Below are 19,867 nucleotides of genomic sequence, written 5' to 3'. Positions count from 1 at the left end.
AAAAAAATCGGCCGTTTAAATTTGACTGAAAATGGAGGAGGCCTACCGGTCCAGAGAATCCGACCGCGTGAGCTTCCACGAAAAGTTTTTCAATTACACCGTAGATACTGTGCTAGTACTGCACGCATTACTGCTGCAGTAAAACCTCAGCACTGGCGCGTACTCCTACTTAAATTATCTCTGACCAGCCAGCTGGCGCTCCGTGGTTCCAAAGATAGAAGACGACAGGTGCAAAGAACCCCGGCTGCTTCCCTGCGACAGTGACCCGTCGCCCCTCGCGGCCTCCCTTCCGTCCGTCAGTCGTCACCACCACTCCACTCCACTCGCCACTGCGCGCTCGCGTCGCCACCCCATAAAATCCACCCCGAACCAAAACCCCACACCGAAATCCAACAACACAAGCATTCACATGCACGCGTAGGTCCCGGGCTTCGCCTGCTCCCATCCCAACCACCACCATGCCTCCCCCGCTGCTCGTCTTCGTTTGCCTCGTCCTGTTCGTCCTTCTTGGCGCGCCATGGCCGTCCGAGGCGGGGGCGAGGCCGCAGCTTTTCGCGCTGCGGGCGCGCCAGATGCCGGCCAGGGCGCTGCCGCGGCAGCCCAGCAAGCTGCGGTTCCACCACAACGTCAGCCTCACCGTCTCGCTCGCCGTCGGCACGCCGCCGCAGAACGTCACCATGGTGCTCGACACCGGCAGCGAGCTGTCCTGGCTGCTCTGCGCGCCGGCCGGCGGCAGGAACAGGTACAACGCGACGTCCTTTCGGCCGAGGTCCTCGGCCACCTTCGCCACCGTGCCCTGCGCCTCCGCGCAGTGCCGCTCCCGCGACCTGCCGTCGCCACCGGCCTGCGACGGGGCGTCGAGCAGGTGCAGCGTGTCGCTCTCCTACGCGGACGGCTCCTCCTCCGACGGCGCGCTCGCGACGGACGTCTTCGCCGTGGGCAGCGGGCCGCCGCTGCGCGCGGCGTTCGGCTGCATGGCATCCGCGTTCGACTCCTCCCCGGACGGCGTGGCGAGCGCCGGGCTGCTGGGCATGAACAGGGGCGCCCTCTCCTTCGTCTCGCAGGCCAGCACCCGCCGCTTCTCCTACTGCATCTCCGACCGCGACGACGCCGGCGTGCTGCTCCTCGGCCACAGCGACCTGCCCACCTTCCTGCCGCTCAACTACACGCCCCTGTACCAGCCGGCCCTGCCGCTCCCGTACTTCGACCGCGTCGCCTACTCCGTCCAGCTCCTGGGCATCCGCGTCGGCGCCAAGCACCTGCCCATCCCAGCCTCGGTGCTCGCGCCGGACCACACCGGGGCGGGGCAGACCATGGTGGACTCCGGCACGCAGTTCACCTTCCTGCTCGGCGACGCCTACTCGGCACTGAAAGCGGAGTTCACGCGACAGGCCAGGCCCCTCCTTCCGGCCCTCGACGACCCCAGCTTCGCGTTCCAGGAGGCGTTCGACACGTGCTTCCGCGTGCCCCAGGGGCGGTCTCCGCCGGTGACAAGGCTCCCGAGCGTGACGCTGCTGTTCAACGGCGCAGAGATGGCAGTGGCCGGGGACAGGCTGCTGTACAAGGTCCCCGGGGAGCGGCGCGGTGGCGACGGCGTGTGGTGCCTGACGTTCGGCAACGCGGACATGGTGCCCATCATGGCGTACGTGATCGGGCACCACCACCAGATGAACGTGTGGGTGGAGTACGACCTGGAGCGCGGCCGCGTCGGGCTCGCGCCCGTCCGCTGCGACGTGGCCAGCGAGCGCCTCGGCCTCATGCTCTGACGAGATTTGGCGTTAACCATCCACGGTGTAAATTAGCAGTAGTACGTACGTGCCACATCTTTCTCCGTTGTTAGACTGATCGAGCTGACAGATTTGCATGTAAATATGGCAATGAACCTATCTATCTGTTGGGAAGCTCCCTCTCCCTGCGCTTTTTTGACGTCCTTCGCAACCTGGATAAGTTCTGGTGCAGCATCAACATCGCCGTGTCGAGTCGCCTCGGATCGATGTGCTATCCTCCGGCCTATGCAACCTAAGATTCATACAGGCATCAGCCGCGCATGCCGGACTGGAGACACGGACACGAAGCATCAGTGACGGCAGGTTGGGGTACCGTCTCGTCCCCTCCGAAAGCCACGTGACGGTGGTGCCGCCTGGAGACGCTTTCGGTCCGGGAAAACGGAATAGTGGCGAGCACCTTCGCAGTCATGGCGGAACAGAAGCAGAATGTTCAGGAGAGCTGCTAGCGTGGGCTGCCTGCCGACACCGGTGATAAAGAAGGGGGCCGGCACGGGTTTGTCGCGACGATTATGATAAAATACACCTACCACAAGAAGGTTCTGACTCGTATTAGATACAGATAGATTTGTTTACAACTACAGTCGGTCGTCCCCTTTCTGCCTTGTTTGAATTCGATTTGACAAAAATGCGCAAAGCTGCATCGAGCGTCGCAAAACAGGGTGCTTTGTGTCGCATGGAAAAGTATAGTACTGTAACATGGAAAAGTATATGGACAGGCAGCGGTGAGGTGTAAGTTTAGAACATCGTGCCATGGAATGTGACCCCTGCTATGTCTGGCCGATGTCTATGGGCAAAGGATGGCGTGTTGTATGAAAAATGCGAGCAGTAAATTGTAAGTTTCGAACATTGAGATGTACTCCCTCCGTTCGGAATTACTTGTCTCGGAATTGGATGTATCTAGAACTAAAATATGTCTAGATATATCCATTTCTCAAGTAATTCCGAACAGAGGAAGTAGTACGTACGTATCCATTGGCAAAGGAGGAGATCATTCAAATCGGGCCAGTTAATGGCTTGCAGCCTATGACTTTTTTTTAGCATCAGTACAGACACAAGCGCTCATATACACGCTATACACTCAACCCTATGAACGCACACACGCACACCCTACCCCTATGAGCACCTCCGAGAGACTGAGCCGACATATCATCTTGAGATTTACGAAGCAGCCGTAGGCGTCTCGTTGTCGACGAGAACGTCTCCTCCCACTGAAAGCGCATCGCCGGAAATCCTGAAATAAATTCAGAAATAATACGAGCACCAGGATTTGAACCCTGGTGGGTTGGGGATACCACTGTCCACCTAACCATCTCAACCACAGGTTGATTCGCCAGCCTATGACTTGATCAGTGTAGGAGCAGTCATTTCTGGTTTAACTTTTTTTTAGCATAGTACTACTTCTGTCCTGGTTTATTGGTTCCTTTGTAATTTGTGCCAAATTTTAATCAAAATATTAATGCATGTCAACAAAAATTACATCGTTGGATTCGTATTTGACATAGTTTTCAATGATATAACTTTCCGTGACATACGTGGACATTTTTTAGTTAAATTTATGGTCAAGATTTAGCATGGAATACAATGTGGATGAACCAGGACGGAGGTAGTACGTAGATGCTTTACATCCACGCCATACGCTCATCCTATTAACAGATGCATGTAGATTATATCCCTAGGAGCACCTTTCAAATACTAAGTCGATATAAAATTTTAAGATTGATGAAGTCACTATAAACGCCTCGTATTTAACGAAAACGTCTCCTACGAAACGAACATCATTGAAAAGCCTAATAAATTCCAGAAAAATATAAGCACTAGTGCTAAGTCTAAAGCTTAATATGTTGGGTTGGTTCCATCACAAGAAACCTAATCATAACTATTTTCCATCCTTTTTTGCATTTGCAACGTATCTACATATTCAAGTAGATCGTATATTAATCCTTGCCAATAGGTTCAAGCAGTGTCTGATCAAATAATTAATGTTAGCCAGGGCGAACATTTTAGGTTAGCAAAAATTTAAAGTACACATATAAGCATTTTCGACGAAATATTATAACTAATAAAAACTATGTTTTCTTGAACTACTAACACAGACTCCTGTCATTTGAACACTCACTTGATGCAATAATATGATCAAACAATTCCGAGTGAGGCCTACAAAATCATGAATGATTGGAACAAGTGTGAATGTGTGATAACAATAGTGCAAGCTCGTGGAATGACCTACGAAAACAAAGTGTATGCTAAATTTGAATGTCTTCTTCTATTTTTTGTGCTACATGACAAATTAAGACATGGTATGGCACAAAAATTTTGAACAGAGGAAGAGCAGGGGAAAGAAAGATATGCTGCTAATGGTCATTGCTCCTGTCGCATGTGTGTTTGAGGTTGGTTGTGGTGCAGGGATTGTCTCGTCCCGCTGCTTCCTCTGCCTCCTACCCAAGCAATTTATCCAACCTCTTCCTCTGAGTGTATCGTCGACGAACGGAGCAGAGTAGCCCAAACAGGGGACATGTCGACAGGTGAACACTAGAGGTGGTCGAGCCCGCGGAGCCTTTGGGAGGAGCAATGCGTTGAGTGGAGGAGGAGGTGTCCCATGAAGGATGAGCCATGGAGGTGTGGAGGAGCAGCAATTCTTCTAGCGGGGTGCAGTGCGCTAGCGGAATTAAAGATTTTTAAAATCATGAACAATTTTTAAATTTATGAACTTTCTGAAAAGCATGAAGTATTTTTCAAATTAGCAAATAATTATTTACGTAAATATTTTCGATATTTGTGAAAAAATTGAAAGATTTTTAAATCATGAATTGTTTTAAAATACGAGATTTTTATATAAAAAATGGGAATAATTTTAGAAATTCATGCATATTTTGAATTTGTGATGTTTTGAGAATCAACAAACATTTTTTTAAATTAGGAATAATTATTGAAATTGGCGAATATTTTTCTGAAATTCAAGAACATTTTTTGAAACTCATAATATTTTCCAAAGTTGTGATTTTTTTTTGTATTCTTCTAAAATAACGACTATTTTTCTAAAAATTTGATCATTTTTAAATTCAGTTTTTTTGAAATAGTGAAAGTTTTCCAAAAAAATCAAATAATAGAAGAAAAAAAAGGAAAATAACAGGGCGCCCTGGGCCTCAGTGAGCTGGTCTAAAGCGTGTTCAAGGGTTCTTGTTCGATTCGTCCGAACTACCCTACAGGCGAAATACGAGTCCTATTTTGTGTTTTCCTATTTGGCGCTTGACAAAATGGTTAATTCTTTAACGGCGAGCAGTGCCCATGTAGTCCTGTACATTAGGTTCCATCGGTTTTCCAAGTTCAAAAATAGGTTCCATCGGTTTTCCTCAGGGGGGTTTTGTTTGTTTTTTCTTTTTCTCCATTTGTTGATTATTATTTGTACTTTTGCTTTAAAAAATCATATTTTTTTCAAAATATGAAATTTATCCAAATTCGTGAGTATTTTTCAAGCCGACGAATCTGTTTGAAATACGAAAATGATTTTCAATTCTGTGGAGATTTTTTGCAATTTGAAAATCCTTTTCAAGTTCTTGAACTTTGTTTTAAAAACCGTGAACTTTTAATCAAGCATGAACTTTTTTAAACCATTGAAAATTTAGAAATTGTGCTTTTTATATTCTTGATATTTATTTCAAATTCATGATCTTTTCTCAATTTCGTGAAATCTTTGTCAAATTTGAGCAGCGAGAACGCGCGAACAAGCGAACGAGCGAGCACATTAAATTTTGCGTATGCTCACTCGTTCGATGATACAGCGTACCTAGCGTTCTTCTCTGTTTTTTTTCTTTTTTGGTTACCTTTTATATTTTCTTACTGATTTTTAAGTTTCTTCATGGGTTTATTTGGTTTTTATTTCCTATGTTTTTTCACCGTTTTCTTTGTTTTATTCCCAGTTTTTACTGGTTTCTTATTTTCTCTTCATTTTTCTGTTTCTTTCTTGGTTGTCTTCTGTTTTGTTTTTGTTTCTTCACTGGATTTTTTTTCTTTCTTCGTTATCCTTTGGTTTTATTTTGTTTTTCTCGGTTTTCTTTGTTTTCCTTTGGTTTCTTTCTCGGTTTTAATCATTTTTTTCTTCAACATATGTCTAATGTATCTTTTGATTTTCATTCTGATTTTTTCCTATACGTCAAGACCAGTTTTCTAATACACATTTAACATTTTTAAAATACATGTTTAATTTTTTTAATACAAGGTCAACTTTTTTGTAATACACATTATGAACATTTCTCAAATACCATAATAACATTTTTAGAATATGGTCAACAGTTTTTTATACATATTTTAAACATTTTCAAATGAATAATTAACATTTTTAATACAAGATTAAGATTTTTTTAATACACAGTCAAAAATTTGTATACCCATTTAATGTTTTTCAAATGTCTGCTTAATATTTTATCAAATGCAAGATTAACATTTTCTGAATACATGGTCAACATTTTTTATATATACACTTAACTTTTATTTTTTGAAACCGTTGACGGTGGTAGGGCTCCCACTGACTTTGGATTAAATAAAAGAGGTCAGGGGGGTGGTGGGGTTCAGAGAAAATTGAAACAAGTTCAGGGACTAAGGGGGAGGTGGAGTTATAGAAAGTGTAAACAGCAGGTTACAAAGGGGACCAGGAAGGAGCTAGCGGCCGTGGCGGTGTGGTACATCTGGTGGGAGCGCCGGGGTTTTACCCATGGCGAGACCATGCGAGAGCCGGCTCGGTCGGCCCAAGCTATTGTCACGTTGACAAAGAACTTCATGAGATCAAGGAAGCACGGGGCGACGCAGATCAAAAGGCATGGATGGACTAAACCAGCGGAAGGGTTCGTTTGTCTCAATGTTGATGCCTCTTTCGATCCAGACAGTGGTACTGGAGGTACGGGGGCTATCATCAGAGACTCCATGGGAGGTTTTATCACGGCGTCGGCATGCAATATTCCTTTCGTGGAGGATGCGGAAACAGCAGAAGCTAGAGGACTCAAGGATGGCTTGATCTTGGCGAATAACACCGGATGCAATAAGGTGGGGATCCAAGCTGACTGCATGGATGTAATCCAAACCATGCAACAGGGAGGAAACTCTTTGGGACCAGCGACGGCCATCTATGAAGAATGTGCTTTCTTATATCGTAATTTTCTTTCAGTTAAATTCTGTCATTGCCCTAGGGAGGCCAATATGGCGGCTGATTTGTTGGCTACGAAGTCGGAGCCCTCGAGAACTATTGTGTGGCAGACCGAGGCTCCGGACTTTCTCCTTGATGTACTCTCAAATGATGTAGCCTTTTTTCACATGAAATATAAACCGCCATGATGGCTTTTCCTTCAAAAAAAGAGGCCACAAAAGAGTCTATGAAAGGATGGAGAGCGTCCTAATTCTGTGCAACATCATGGACGTATCTTTTTTGAATCTGCTTAACCATGAGTCATGAGATGGTGCAATCCCTCTGAAATGAAGATTGTTCGTTTCCTTCCATACCCCACAGGCAGCAATTATGAACACTTCCATGAAGAGAGGTTGGTTCCACAAGGGACAAGGCTCTTCCTGCAGGCAACAAAGCAAGCCTGCAGTACAAATCCGGTCAGCTCATCCCAATGGTTTTCCAACAGTGTCACGAGAAGGGGCACCTGGAGAATAAATGAGAGACATTTTCCTCTAGGGAGTTCGTGCATAGCATGCAGCTATAATTATCATCAGCCAAAGTGTAATAAAGTCTTCACAACATTTTTCTATATACATCTTACATTTTTAATGCTTGATAAACATTTTTCAAATACATATTTAACATTTTTTAATTCATTACAAGATTAACATTTTTTAACACATGGCCAAAAAAATTCAAGATACATTTAACATTGTTAAAATGCTTGATTAACATTTTTCAACTATAACTTTAACATTTATTAATAAAATGCAAGATTAATTTTTTTAATACATGGTCAATATTTTTCTATATACATTTAATATTTTTAAATTCTTGATTAATTTTTTTAAATAAATGATCAGATTTTTTCACACCCATTGTATATTTTGTATACACATTTTTTGTATACGTGAGAAACATTTCGGTAAACATATTTAATAATTTTAAAATTTTGATTAACATTTAGAAAATCTATGTAAATTGTTTTTTAATATATGTAGTTAGAATATTAGGAAATATACACCAAATTAAAAAAAGAAACAAAAAATGAAAAGAAGAAACGACGTCGTGGCATCCTGTGCACCTGGGCCGGCCCATTTGGCGCTCCTCCAACGCGAGGCTTCCGTACGTCTCGCAATAAGAAAGACGACATATGTTCGTTTTGGGAACCTTCTTCGGGTCGCCCCTATGTCTCCCTTATAGCGAGAGAGACCTGGTGCCTGCAGACGTCAAGTTGAGGTGGCTTTGCACAGATTATGCCAACTGGGAAGGCCCATTTGAACGCAACGAGCATAAATGACAACAGGGTGGCACTGTAGCAAGTCACCTCGGGTTAAACGTAGCGGCAATATGTTGCTTTCGATTTGCTATATCAGACCGATTTTCAGTTGGCTTTTATTTCGAGCATTTTCAAATACACATCGAACATTGTTAATGTACGTTAAACATTTTTTTTATATATCATGTGAACTTTTTATGTATACGGTGAACAAATTCTAAATACACATTCAACATTTTTTATTATACATTGAACTTTTTTAAATAAATGAATTACTTTTTTATAATATAGGGTGAACATTTTTATAATATGTGGTGAACTTTTTATATAACATACAAAAAAGAGAAGAAAAAACAGACATAAAAGGAAATAATGAAAAAAAGCGGAAAAAGGAAGCAAAACAAAAAAAAATAACAAAATCTCTGAAAATCGAACAAAACATTAAAAATTGGAAGCAAAAAAACATGGAAGAAAAACGAAAAAAGCTGGAAACAACGGAGAAAGCAGCTACCAACTAACAACACAGGACTCCACATGGGCCGGCCCATGTGGAGGCTCGCCTCAGCGAAGCCGCACTGTTTTGATGATCACGAGCATCAGGATCTGCCAGCATGACTTGAGTTCTTTTTTAGGGATTCCACACTTTATTAATTATAAACTATGTTCATAGGGATACAAAGGGTGTCATGAGGGGATAGAAGTCACAAATGGCGACTTGCGGGAGCGAGACAGATAACTTGACAATATTGTAAGCCTCTTGATTCGAAGCACGTCCTTCAAACATAAATTAACAACTAACAGAATACACTCTTCTATTATTTATGTCCCTGGCGACTATGATATGGAGATCTCCTATCCCTTTTTTAATGCCATCCACAATCGGCTTGCAGTCACATGTAATCACCAAGTGATCCAAAGATAGATCAGTCGCAAGTACTAGGGCCTCACGACAAGCAATCACGTATTTGTTTCGTTGCCATCAAGGATAAAATAATAGAGTTTATTCATATTGATTGAGTTTACTTTGTCTACATCATGTCATCTTGCTTAAGGCGTTACTCTGTTCTTTATGAACTTAATACTCTAGATGCATGCTGGATAGTGATCAATGTGTGGAGTAATAGTAGTAGATGCAACAAGGAGTCGGTCTACTTCTCTCGGACGTGATGCCTATATACATGATCATTACCTTGAATATCGTCATAACTATGCGTTTTTATATCAATTGCCTAATAGTAATTTATTTATCCACCATATACTATTTTCAAGAGAGAAGCCTCTAGTGAAAACTATGACCCCCGGGTATATCTTTATCATATATTAAAATGTAAATACCTTGCTGCAATTTATTTACCGTTATTTTTATTTTGTATTTTTGTTTATCTATCTACCATTATCAGACTTGATCCGTGCAATTAACCGCCAAGGGATTGGCAGCCCCTTATTTGCGTTGGGTGCAAGTATTTGTTTTTTTGTGTATGTGATGTTCACGGGGTCTTGTGTGGTTCTCCTACTGAATTGATAACCTTGGTTATTAATTGAGGAAAATATTTATCTCTACTGTACTGCATCATCCACTCCTTTTCGGAAAAATCCCAACTCAGCTCACAAGTAGCAGGGCCTAGAGCGACGATTAGCTCTATACTTCTTCGAACTTTTTGGTACTTGTTGCCAAAGGGGGAGAATTAGTATAGATCATTAGAATTTGAGAGAGAGTGCTTTTGCTTTTTCTCATTTGGTTTCTTTGAGAGATTCTTGCTACTTTGATATACTTTTGGTTGATGCTCGTATGAGACTACGTTATTGTGTGCTTGATCATACCGTACTTTGATGTTATGCTTTGTTATATATCTATTCATATGCTCTTTGTATGATCATTCACTTGTTTGTTTGGCGATGACCGCCTATTACATTGCAATCACATTATTTTGAGCGCTCCACCAAGATGTATGTGACATGGAAGAGTAACCCATGATCCTAATCAATTATGCATTTGCATTGCGATGCAAATTTTAATAATGCACAAATTTAAGGGGGGCTCTTGCTTATCACATACTTCTCAAAGGGACAATGCATTTCATTGATCATATCATTTGTCAAAGCTTTGATCCATATGTTGTCATCAATTACCAAAAATGGGGAGATTGAAAGTGCAACTAATCCCCGGGTGGTTTTGGTAATTAATAACAACATATAAGTCATTGATCTAATGCTTATTGATAGTAGTTTTCAGAGAAGATCAATGATTGGCGTGGCAAGGACTAGTGATTTTGAACCCCTCAAAATGCTAAGGACAAATATTGGCAAAGCTCCAAGACTCTACATTTTTGGTTAAGTAATCCAAGATCACATTGAGTTCCTAGGAAAGTCAATACTATTAAAAGGGGATGAGATTTCGATCATGATTGAATTGCTCAAAATTCTTAGTGGTATTGCTCCAAAATCCTCAAACACTTCTCCACTTCACTTTCATCCAAAACCCTAAAAGTCTATCTGGGTCCCACCAAAATGTTCCCATCCAGATCTACCAAGATTACCCTATACATTGCCACATGCCAAACCCTAACATTTCGGTACAGCCGAAATGGATCTTGGTCTCATCGAGATGGCCTGACCAAGTTTCTATGATGAAGTCGCTTCATTTCGGAATCACCGAGATGAATCGATCGGAATTTCCGAAAGAAGTCCTTGCCCTAGCCATTGCGCTTCGGTCACACTGAGTCATTCTATTCGGTCTCACCGAAAAGCCTAGCGATCAAGTCTTTTGCACTAGTCGGTCTCACCGAGATTTTCATGTCGATGTAATCGAGTTCGGTCAAAGACTTGTAACAATTGGATTTTTGGTACTACCTCTTTATACCCCTCCACCACCACCTACTCTCTAAGAGAGCCATCAGAAGGAACCACTGCTCCTACTAGTCATTTTTTGAGAGAAAACCACCCATTCATGTGTTGAGATCAAGAGATTCCAATCCTACCATTTGAACCTTGATTTCTAGCCTTCCCCAAGTTGTTTTCCATTCAATTCCCTCTTCCACCAAAGCCAAATCTGTGAGATAGCGATTGAGTGTTGGGAAGACTATCATCTGAAGCACAAGAGCAAGGATTTCATCATCAACAACACCATCTATTACCTTTTGGAGAGTGGTGTCTCCTAGATTGGTTAGGTGTCACTTGGGAGTAGTCCTGGCCATGGGAAGCCCGGCCCAGCCGGCCCGGCCTGACTTGGCCCGAAAAAGCCCGGCCCGGCCCGGCTCAACGCTGCCCCCGGGCCGGGCCCGGGCCTGTCGTTTTTGCATTTTTCTGAAGGTCGGGCCGGGTCGGCCCGGAGCCTGATGGGCTTTTACGTGTTCGGGCCGGGCTCGGGCCGAGAAACACAGGCCCGATGGCCGGGCCGGGCCGGGCCTGGGCCTGGGTTTTTTGTGTCGGGCTTGGCTAGGCCTGGCCCGAAGCCCGGCCCGGCCCAAGGTTTGGCCAGGTATACTTGGGAGCCTCCAAGATTTTGGAGTTAAACCAAGGAGTTTTTAAGGGCAATGAGGTCGCCTACTTCGTGAACATATACCCGAGTGAGGCTAGTCCTTCGTGAACGTAAGCCATGGTGGAATAGGCAAGGTTGCTTCTTCATGGAACCTTCATGGATGGAGACCTTCGTGGACTCACGTAACCGTTACCCTCAGTGGATTGAAGTCTCCATCAACGTGGACGTACGATAGCACCACCTATCAGAACCATGCCAAAAATCACCGTGCCTTCATTGCATTTGATTTCACCGATGCCTCCTTTACGTTCATATGCAAAGTCTTTACTTTCTGCTGCTCAACTTTTAGACTTGCATGTGTAGGGTGTGTTTGACTTGGTAGAATTGTGTCGGGGGGATGAACCCCAGGCAGGAAACGGAACCCGGATCCTTTTCAAAACAAAGGGGGTGGCGTCGCCCCTCAAGCCGGCACGCGCTTGGTCGGGTCGCTCGACCCGGCCAGACCTCGCGACCTGGCCGAACCCTCTGACCCGGCCAGGCACCTCAACTCGGCCTCGACAACCAGTACAAGACAACCAAACCTTGCACCACCAAGACTTCCCCAACAAGCCAGCTCCACCCGTGGCGTGTTCCTCAACCTAGCCACGGGTTAGCTCCCGTCCTATCCAGGCCGTACGATGGGACGAGTCTTCATTCACTAATGACCAAGGCAACAGTGCCCCGCCCATGCCTCTGGTCAGCCAGAGCGTGGCAACAGTGCCCCTCACCTGCCCGCTGACCAGGGCCGGCATGACAATAGTGCCCCCATCATCGCTGCTGACGACAGCAAGCGGCGACCTCATGGAGCGCCACTGTACCCGACTCGACTCGGCCACTCCTTGATGATCGACAAGATGGCGCACAGTCTCCCTAGGCACGCGGGGCCCGCACCTAGGGGAACCCGGCGAACCGGTCCCAGCCCGGGTCTCCAGACACTGACGAACCGGACCCATAGTCCTGTAACATTACCATTGTATCCCTGGGGGGTTGGCTTATAAAACCCCCTAGGAGCCCTCGCATACACGGGCCAGTAAGCAAGGATAGAGAAGTAATAAGCACACAGGAACTACCCACCGATCAGTAGAAAACACCCAGGGAGAAGGAGCAGCCTAAGCCTTGGCCAGTCTTTCTTCTTCCTCCATACAGCTCCAGGAGTAACCTTGTACTGTTGCATATCAACCGCCCTCGGTAGAACTATGGGTGTTATCTCTCCGGAGAGCCCCGAACCTGGGTATGTCTTGCATCTCGCGCTCGCTCATGCCAACCCCGCCTCTGGAGCCCACCAGTGCCCTCGAGTCTCCTCCTATTTTTAGCCATCCCATGGCATCTGCCGTGCGCCCACCACGACAGCTGGCGCCCATCGTGGGGCAGCTCGAGGAGCTGGCCGGGAGCATGCTTTAGACGGGGCTCCTCTCCGACTCCGACGAGCCCGTCATGCTACCGGACGACCTCATCGACACGCTCGCCGCCTCCTTCGTTGCGTTGCGCATCTTCGATATAACCACGGCTGACGAGTACCCCAACAAGGTACTCAGCTACTCCGACTCTCCCCTCTCCCTCGGTGGTGGCATTTCCTCCGGGGTGATGGACGTCCACGTGGAGATTTTAATCACCAGCACCGACGCTTCCTCTTTGTCAAGCAAGATGAGGAAGGCTGCCGAAGCCAAGGCCGCAGCAGAGCGGGCTGCCTCGTCCAACCCGCTGCGCGCCATGATGTAGAGCCTCCATGTCCCCATCGTCACCAACATCGACGCCTCCAACATTGCCGAGGCCCGAGCCTAGATCGAGGAAAGGCGCCAGCAGATGCTGCACCTGACCGAGATGCTCGCCTCCATGCAACGTCGCCTAGACTCCGCTCAGCTCGAGCACAATGCCGCCTATGGATTCACGCCTGCCGCGGCCGAGCCGAGCCGGGTCGCCAATGTGCGAGCCCGGGGAGGTGTGATCAACCGCGCCCTCGGCGCCATCCCAACCGTCTACGAAACCCCACTGAAGAGCATGTGCGCTGCCCAGGCGGCCGCAGTCGGCCTGGATCAGCTCCCAAGCGAGGAGCTGAAGGAGCGCATCGAGCGGATGCGCGACCTCCTCAATGCGGCCAACGAATAGCAGGACCGCCTCAACCAGCTCACCAAGCCGGCGGGATCCGGCTCCGCCTGCGTCGGCGGACCCCACGACCTTCAGCACACGGTGTCCTCTCCACCCGGCGAGGCGCACTCCGGCTAAACCCGGACTCGACGTGACCCGACCCCGACGGCCGCCGATGGCTTAGGCGATGAGCCCGCCCTGGAGAACCGACGCGGACCCGGCCAGCCTGGCCGGCGTCTGGCTCCGACCGACCCGGCCCCCCGTGGCCCGTTCGCTAGTCGACTCGCCGCGCGCGCCATTGATGACACCGACGCTTGCCACCGCCTAGTCCAGCTCGCTCGCTCCCTGGAGGTGGAGGAAAGCGGTGCCATTGGGCCGGCGTGCTTCGGCCCACGCATCCGGGAGGAGCCCTTCCCAAAAGGGTTCATGCTCCCCCGCGACACCCCCAAGTACAACGGAACCGTGAAGTCGGAGGACTGGCTCAGACTACACCACCGCCATTGGCATCACCGGCGCCAATCGCCGACTCGCCGTGCGCTACGCGCCGCTCATGCTCCAAGGGTCGGCCCGCACCTGGTTGAACAGTCTGCCGATGGGCAGTGTCAATACATGGGTTGACTTCGAGCAGGCCTTCGTCCACGACTTCACGGGGACCTACAAACGACCCAACTGCCCTAGCCAGCTCGCCATGTGCATGCAGGGGCTGACGGAGACCGGCTGCGAGTACCTCGCACGCTGGACCGAGATCCGGAACAGCTGCGAGGGCGTCCATGAGGTTCAAGCGATCCAGTACTTCGTCAACGGGTGCCGAGATGGCACCCTCCTCAAGAACAAGCCCTTACGCTCCGAACCGGCCACCATGGCCGCGCTCATGGTGACGGCGGACAAGTACGCCAACGCGACTCCGCCATGAAGATCCAGGTGGCACTAGATGAAGCCGTCAAGGCAAAGCCGGTTCCCCCTCCGAAGCCGGCCGGCTAGAGCAGCCGGCAGCAGCACCAGCAGAACAACAAGCGCAAGGCCGACCAACCGTCTCGTCGCGGCCACCGAGCCCGGGGCGGACCCGGCAGCCAAGCGCCGGCAGACCGGCAAGGCGGCGTGGTAACCCGCCATGAGCTTCGAAGAGATGCTCGACGCCCCCTACAAGCACCACAGCGGCGCAAGGCCGTCCACGCACACGCTTCGATAGTGCGGCATCACCAAGCGCATCATGAGGGGAGACGTCCCGCCTCATCCGGCTCCGGCCCTAGGCGTGGGACAGCCGCCTCCGCCTCCACCGCCACCCCCGACTGGCAGTGCAATCCGTGACGACACCTACCCGGACCAAAACGCGGCCTACGTCGTCTTCACCAGCCTCAGCAACAGCAAGCGCAGCGAGCGCCTCCTTCGGCAGGAGGTGAACACCGTCGTCCCGGCCCAGCCAGTGTACATGCACTGGTCGGACCGCCCGGTCACCTTGACCCGGGAGGACCACCCGACTGTCATGCCGAATCCGGGTGGCTACGCCCTCGTCCTCACTCCCACCATTATTGCACGGCGCACATGCAAGTTTTCCCGAGTCCTCATCGACGACGGCAGCAACATCACCATCCTCTATCGTGACACTATGACCAAGCTCGGCCTCGAGGCCAAGGACCTGGAGCAGACCCGGATGATCTTCCACAGTGTCGTTCCCGGCCTCTCCTGCTCTCCCATTGGCCAGGTCCGGCTCGACGTCCTATTCGGCGACAACAACCATTTCTGGCGCGAGCCAATATGGTTCTAGGTGGTGGACCTGTCCAGCATGTACCACGCCCTGCTGGGCTGACCCGCGCTCGCCAAATTCATGGCAGTCCCCCATTACGCGTACCTGAAGATGAAGATTCCGGGTCCGAAGAGCCTCATCACCATCACCGGCGACTAACGTAAGTCTCTGGAGTGCACCCGAGATGGCGCCAAGCTGGCCGAGTCGCTGGTCATTGCCGAGGAGCGGCGCCAGCTCGACCGGATCATCGCCATGGCGGGCGAGGCCTCGGCCGCGTCGATCCCGTTCGAGGAGCCGACTGACAAAGACGCCTTCAAGCCCTCCAAGGAGACCAAGAAAGTGAAGCTGAACCCGGAAGACCCCAGCTGCAGCAAGTACGTTGTCATAGGCACCCACCTCGACAGCAAATAGGAAGGCGAGCTCGTCGACTTCCTCCGTGAGAATCGGGATATTTTTGCATGGACCCCTAAGGACATGCCTGGTATCCCGAGGAAGTACGCCGAGCACAAACTCCACGTCCGCAAGGACTCCAAGCCTGTCCATCAACCCCTGCGACGTTTCTCCGAAGAGAAGAGAAAAACCATTGGTGAGGAGGTCGCCAAGCTTTTGGGGGCCGGCTTCATCATGGAATTGTTCCACCCCGAGTGGCTGGCCAACCCAAACCTCGTCCTAAAGAAGAACAAGACCTGGCGCATGCGTATCAACTACACCAGCCTTAACAAGGACTGTCCCAAGGATCCGTTCGCCGTCCCTCGGATCGACCAAGTCATCGACTCGACTGCCGGGTGCGAGCTTCTGTCCTTCCTGGACGCTTACTCTGGCTACCACCAGATCAAGCTGGACCCGGCCAACGCCCTGAAGACGTCCTTCATCACACCCTTTGGGGCGTATTGCTACATCACCATGTCGTTTGGCTAGAATTACACCAGCGCCACCTTCCAGCGCTGCATGCAGAAATGCTTGCTGCCGCAACTCGGCCGCAATATCCACGTCTACGTGGACGACATCATGGTGAAGACCAAGCATCACCTCACATTCCTCGATGACCTGAAGGAAACATTTGCCAACCTTCGCGAATACAAGGTCAAGCTCAACCCGGAAAGATGTGTTTTTGGCGTCCCGACCGGAAAGCTACTCGACTTGTCTCGTAGCGCGGCATTGAGGCAAGCCCGGAGAAGATCAAGGCCGTCGAGCGCATGCGCAAGCCGGCTCGGCTACGCGATGTCCAGAAATTCACCGACTGCTTGGCCTCGGTCAGCCAGTTTCTTAGCCGTCTGGGCGAGAGGGCCCTACCCCTGTACCAGCTGATGAATAAGACGACGCCGTTCGAATGGAAGGACCAGGAGGACGAGGCCTTCCGAGACCTCAAGCGCATGCTCTCCACCGCACCAGTCCTGGCCGTGCCGGCCGACAAGGAGCCGCTGTTGCTCTACATAGCCGTGACCTCACGGTCGGTCAGCACGGTGCTGGTGGTCGAGCGACCAAAGAAGGGCAAGGTTCAAGCCGTCCAGCGCCCGGTCTACTACCTGAGCGAGGTGATCTCCAACTCCAAGCAGAACTACCCGCATTACCAGAAGATGTGTTATGGCGTGTACTTCACCGCCAAGAAGCTGAAGCAGTATTTCCAAGAGCATGTCATCACCGTGGTCAGCACGACCCCTCTTGGCGAGATCATCGGGTGCCGGGATGCGTCTGGTCGGGTCGCCAAGTGGGCACTCGAGCTAGCCGGCCACACCATCCTCTATGAGCCCCGCCCCACAATCAAGTCTTAGGCCCTGGCCGACTTCCTCGTCGACTGGACCAAGACCGAGTACCTGCCGCCGCCTCCCGACTCAATGCACTGGCGCATGCATTTCGACGGATCCAAGATGCGACTTGGCCTAGGGGCCGGCATCGTGCTGTCGTCCCCAAAGGGCGACTGACTCTGCTATGCACTCCAGATCCACTTCGCCGCCTCCAACAACATCGCCGAGTACGAAGCCCTTGAGCACGGCCTCCGGCTTGCCAAGGAACTCGGCATCCGGCGCATCCTATGCTATGGCGACTCGGACCTGGTGGTGCAGCAGTGCTCCGGCGAGTGGGACACCCGCGACTCCAACATGGCAAGCTCCCCTTTCCTCATCCAGAAGCTGTCCGGATCCTTCGAGGGCTGCGAGTTCCTCCATGTCCCCCGCACGGAGAACGAGGCGGTCGGCACACTCGCCAAGATTGCCTCGTCCCCGCAGTCCATCCCATCTGGCGTCTCCCTCGAGCACCTGCACAAACCGTCTGTCAAGCTGTCTCCGGACTCTGAGTCCATCCACGTCCTAGACGACCCGACCGGACCTCAACTCGGCCCGGGGACTGCTGAACCCGGCCCGGGGGCTGCTGAACCTGGCCCGGAGACCGAAGCCGCCAACCCGGCCACCATCGCCCTCGACCCGGCTGTCGCCATCCCCGACCCTGGGGCTACTCAACCCGACTCGGGGGGCTGCCGACGCGGAACCCACCCTGGTGGCCGTCTTCGCCGTGGTGACGGCTCCGTCTTAGGCCCTGCCCATCTCAGAGTACCTAGAGATCGGGGTTCTCCCCATGGACGAGACCGAGGACCGGTAGGTGCAACTCCGGGCGTCCGCCTACAACATCATCAACAATGAGCTCGTCAAGCGCAGCTCCACCGGCGTGTTCCAGTGCTGCATCGAGTAGGATCAAGGCATCGATATCCTCCTCGACATACACCACGGCGAATGCGGGCACCACGCCGCATCATGATCCCTGGTGGCCAAGGCTTTCCGCCACGGTTTCTACTGGCCCACAGCCCTCCAAGACACCTAGTCACTTGTCCTCAAATGTGAGGGATGCCAACGCTTCAGCAAGCACATCCACCAACCAGCGTTAGCACTCCGCACCATTTCGGTCGCCTGGCCCTTCGCGGTCTGGGGACTCAACATGGTGGGACCCTTCAAAACCGCCCGAGGCGGCATGACGCATCTACTGGTGGCGGTGGACAAGTTCACCAAGTGGATCGAAGCACGGCCGATCAAGAAGCTATACGGGCCAACAGTCGTCCGGTTCATCAAAGACATCACAGTTCGCTACGGCATGCCGAACAACATCATCACGGGCAATGGCACCAACTTCGCCAAGGGCGTGCTTGTGCAATACTGCTCCATCTCCGGCATCCGCCTCGACCTGGCCTCCGTTGCACACCCGCAGTCCAACGGGCAGGTCGAGCGTGCCAACGGCCTCATCCTATCCAGCATCAAGCCGCGGCTCGTCAAGGCGCTCATCTGCTCACCCGACAGCTGGCTCGACGAGCTGCCGGCCGTCCTCTGGACTCTCCAAACCACGCTGAACCAGTTGACCGGGTTCACCCTGTTCTTCCTCGTCTATGGAGCCGAAGCCGTCAAACTGACTGACGTCAAGTTTGACACACCGCATGTCGCGATGTACACCGAAGTCGAAGCCAAAGAAGCCCGCGAAGACGGCGTCGACCTACTCGAAGAAGCCCGCCCCCCGGCGCTCAACCGTTCATCCATCTACCAGCAAGGCCTGAGGCACTACCACAGCAAGAAGATCAAGCATCTCGCGTTCCGCGAGGGCGACCTCGTCCTCCGACTCGTCCAAGAGCAAGCAGGCCAGCACAAGTTGTCCCCTCCATGGGAGGGCCCGTTGATCGTCAGCCAGGCCTTGTGCAATCGCAACGCCTACTACCTAATCGACGCACGCAAGCCAAACAAGCGCAAGAGAGACACCGCCGGTGAAGAAACGACCTGGCCATGGAACGCAGAACTCCTTCGCCCGTTTTACAGTTAGCCGTACGAGTATATGTATCACTGCTTTTGTAAACATATGAAACTATGGGGTCCCCGAACGACGCTCGGGGGCTGCCTTTTGCCGACCAAGATATTGTGTCCCCTACTTTTATGCATCACTATGCTCCTGAACCCGACCACCGGTCCGACTCGCTCGACCCGGGGGCTGGCCGACTCGATCGCCACCGGCCGCCTTCCTTGGTGATTCCTGATGCACTAAGGACGCCGCGGCCCCCACTTCGCCCTAAGCCACAGATCCGGCTTCGGCTGTCGGCTGGCAAGCACAATGGGCCAGAGCTCCTGCGCATTTCAAACACTAAGTCAAAAGACCGCCGGGTCGATCAACCTGGCTCGTCACTTTAAAAAATAGCTGCACGACCGGCTGCTCGCCAACGGCTCCGCCGGGTTGCCGCCAGGCGGCCCAGTGGGTGTTTCGCCCGCGCTCAATGTTTTGAAAACCTACATACTGCGCACTCCTCTCAAAGAGCCAAACTCCTTGTCACAGA

At 50.6% G+C, this 19,867-nt stretch overlaps 1 protein-coding gene across 1 annotated transcript; it reads left to right on the top strand.

Moving 5' to 3' along the window:
* Positions 1-277: 277 nt before the first annotated feature.
* Positions 278-1,926, top strand: LOC119277576 (aspartic proteinase PCS1-like). The gene has a single exon (XM_037558858.1). The coding sequence runs from the start codon at positions 459-461 to the stop codon at positions 1,764-1,766; it is 1,308 nt and encodes a 435-aa protein (XP_037414755.1). The 5' UTR covers positions 278-458; the 3' UTR covers positions 1,767-1,926.
* The last annotated feature ends 17,941 nt before the right edge of the window (positions 1,927-19,867 follow it).

The sequence above is a fragment of the Triticum dicoccoides genome, chromosome 3B (genome assembly GCF_002162155.2).
Source record: "Triticum dicoccoides isolate Atlit2015 ecotype Zavitan chromosome 3B, WEW_v2.0, whole genome shotgun sequence".
NCBI lineage: Eukaryota > Viridiplantae > Streptophyta > Magnoliopsida > Poales > Poaceae > Triticum > Triticum dicoccoides.
This window is presented reverse-complemented; position numbering and strand designations above follow the sequence as displayed.

Excerpts from the sequence above, each read along its gene's own strand:
- LOC119277576 (XM_037558858.1), top strand. The coding sequence starts at position 459 with ATGCCTCCCCCGCTGCTCGTCTTCGTTTGCCTCGTCCTGTTCGTCCTT.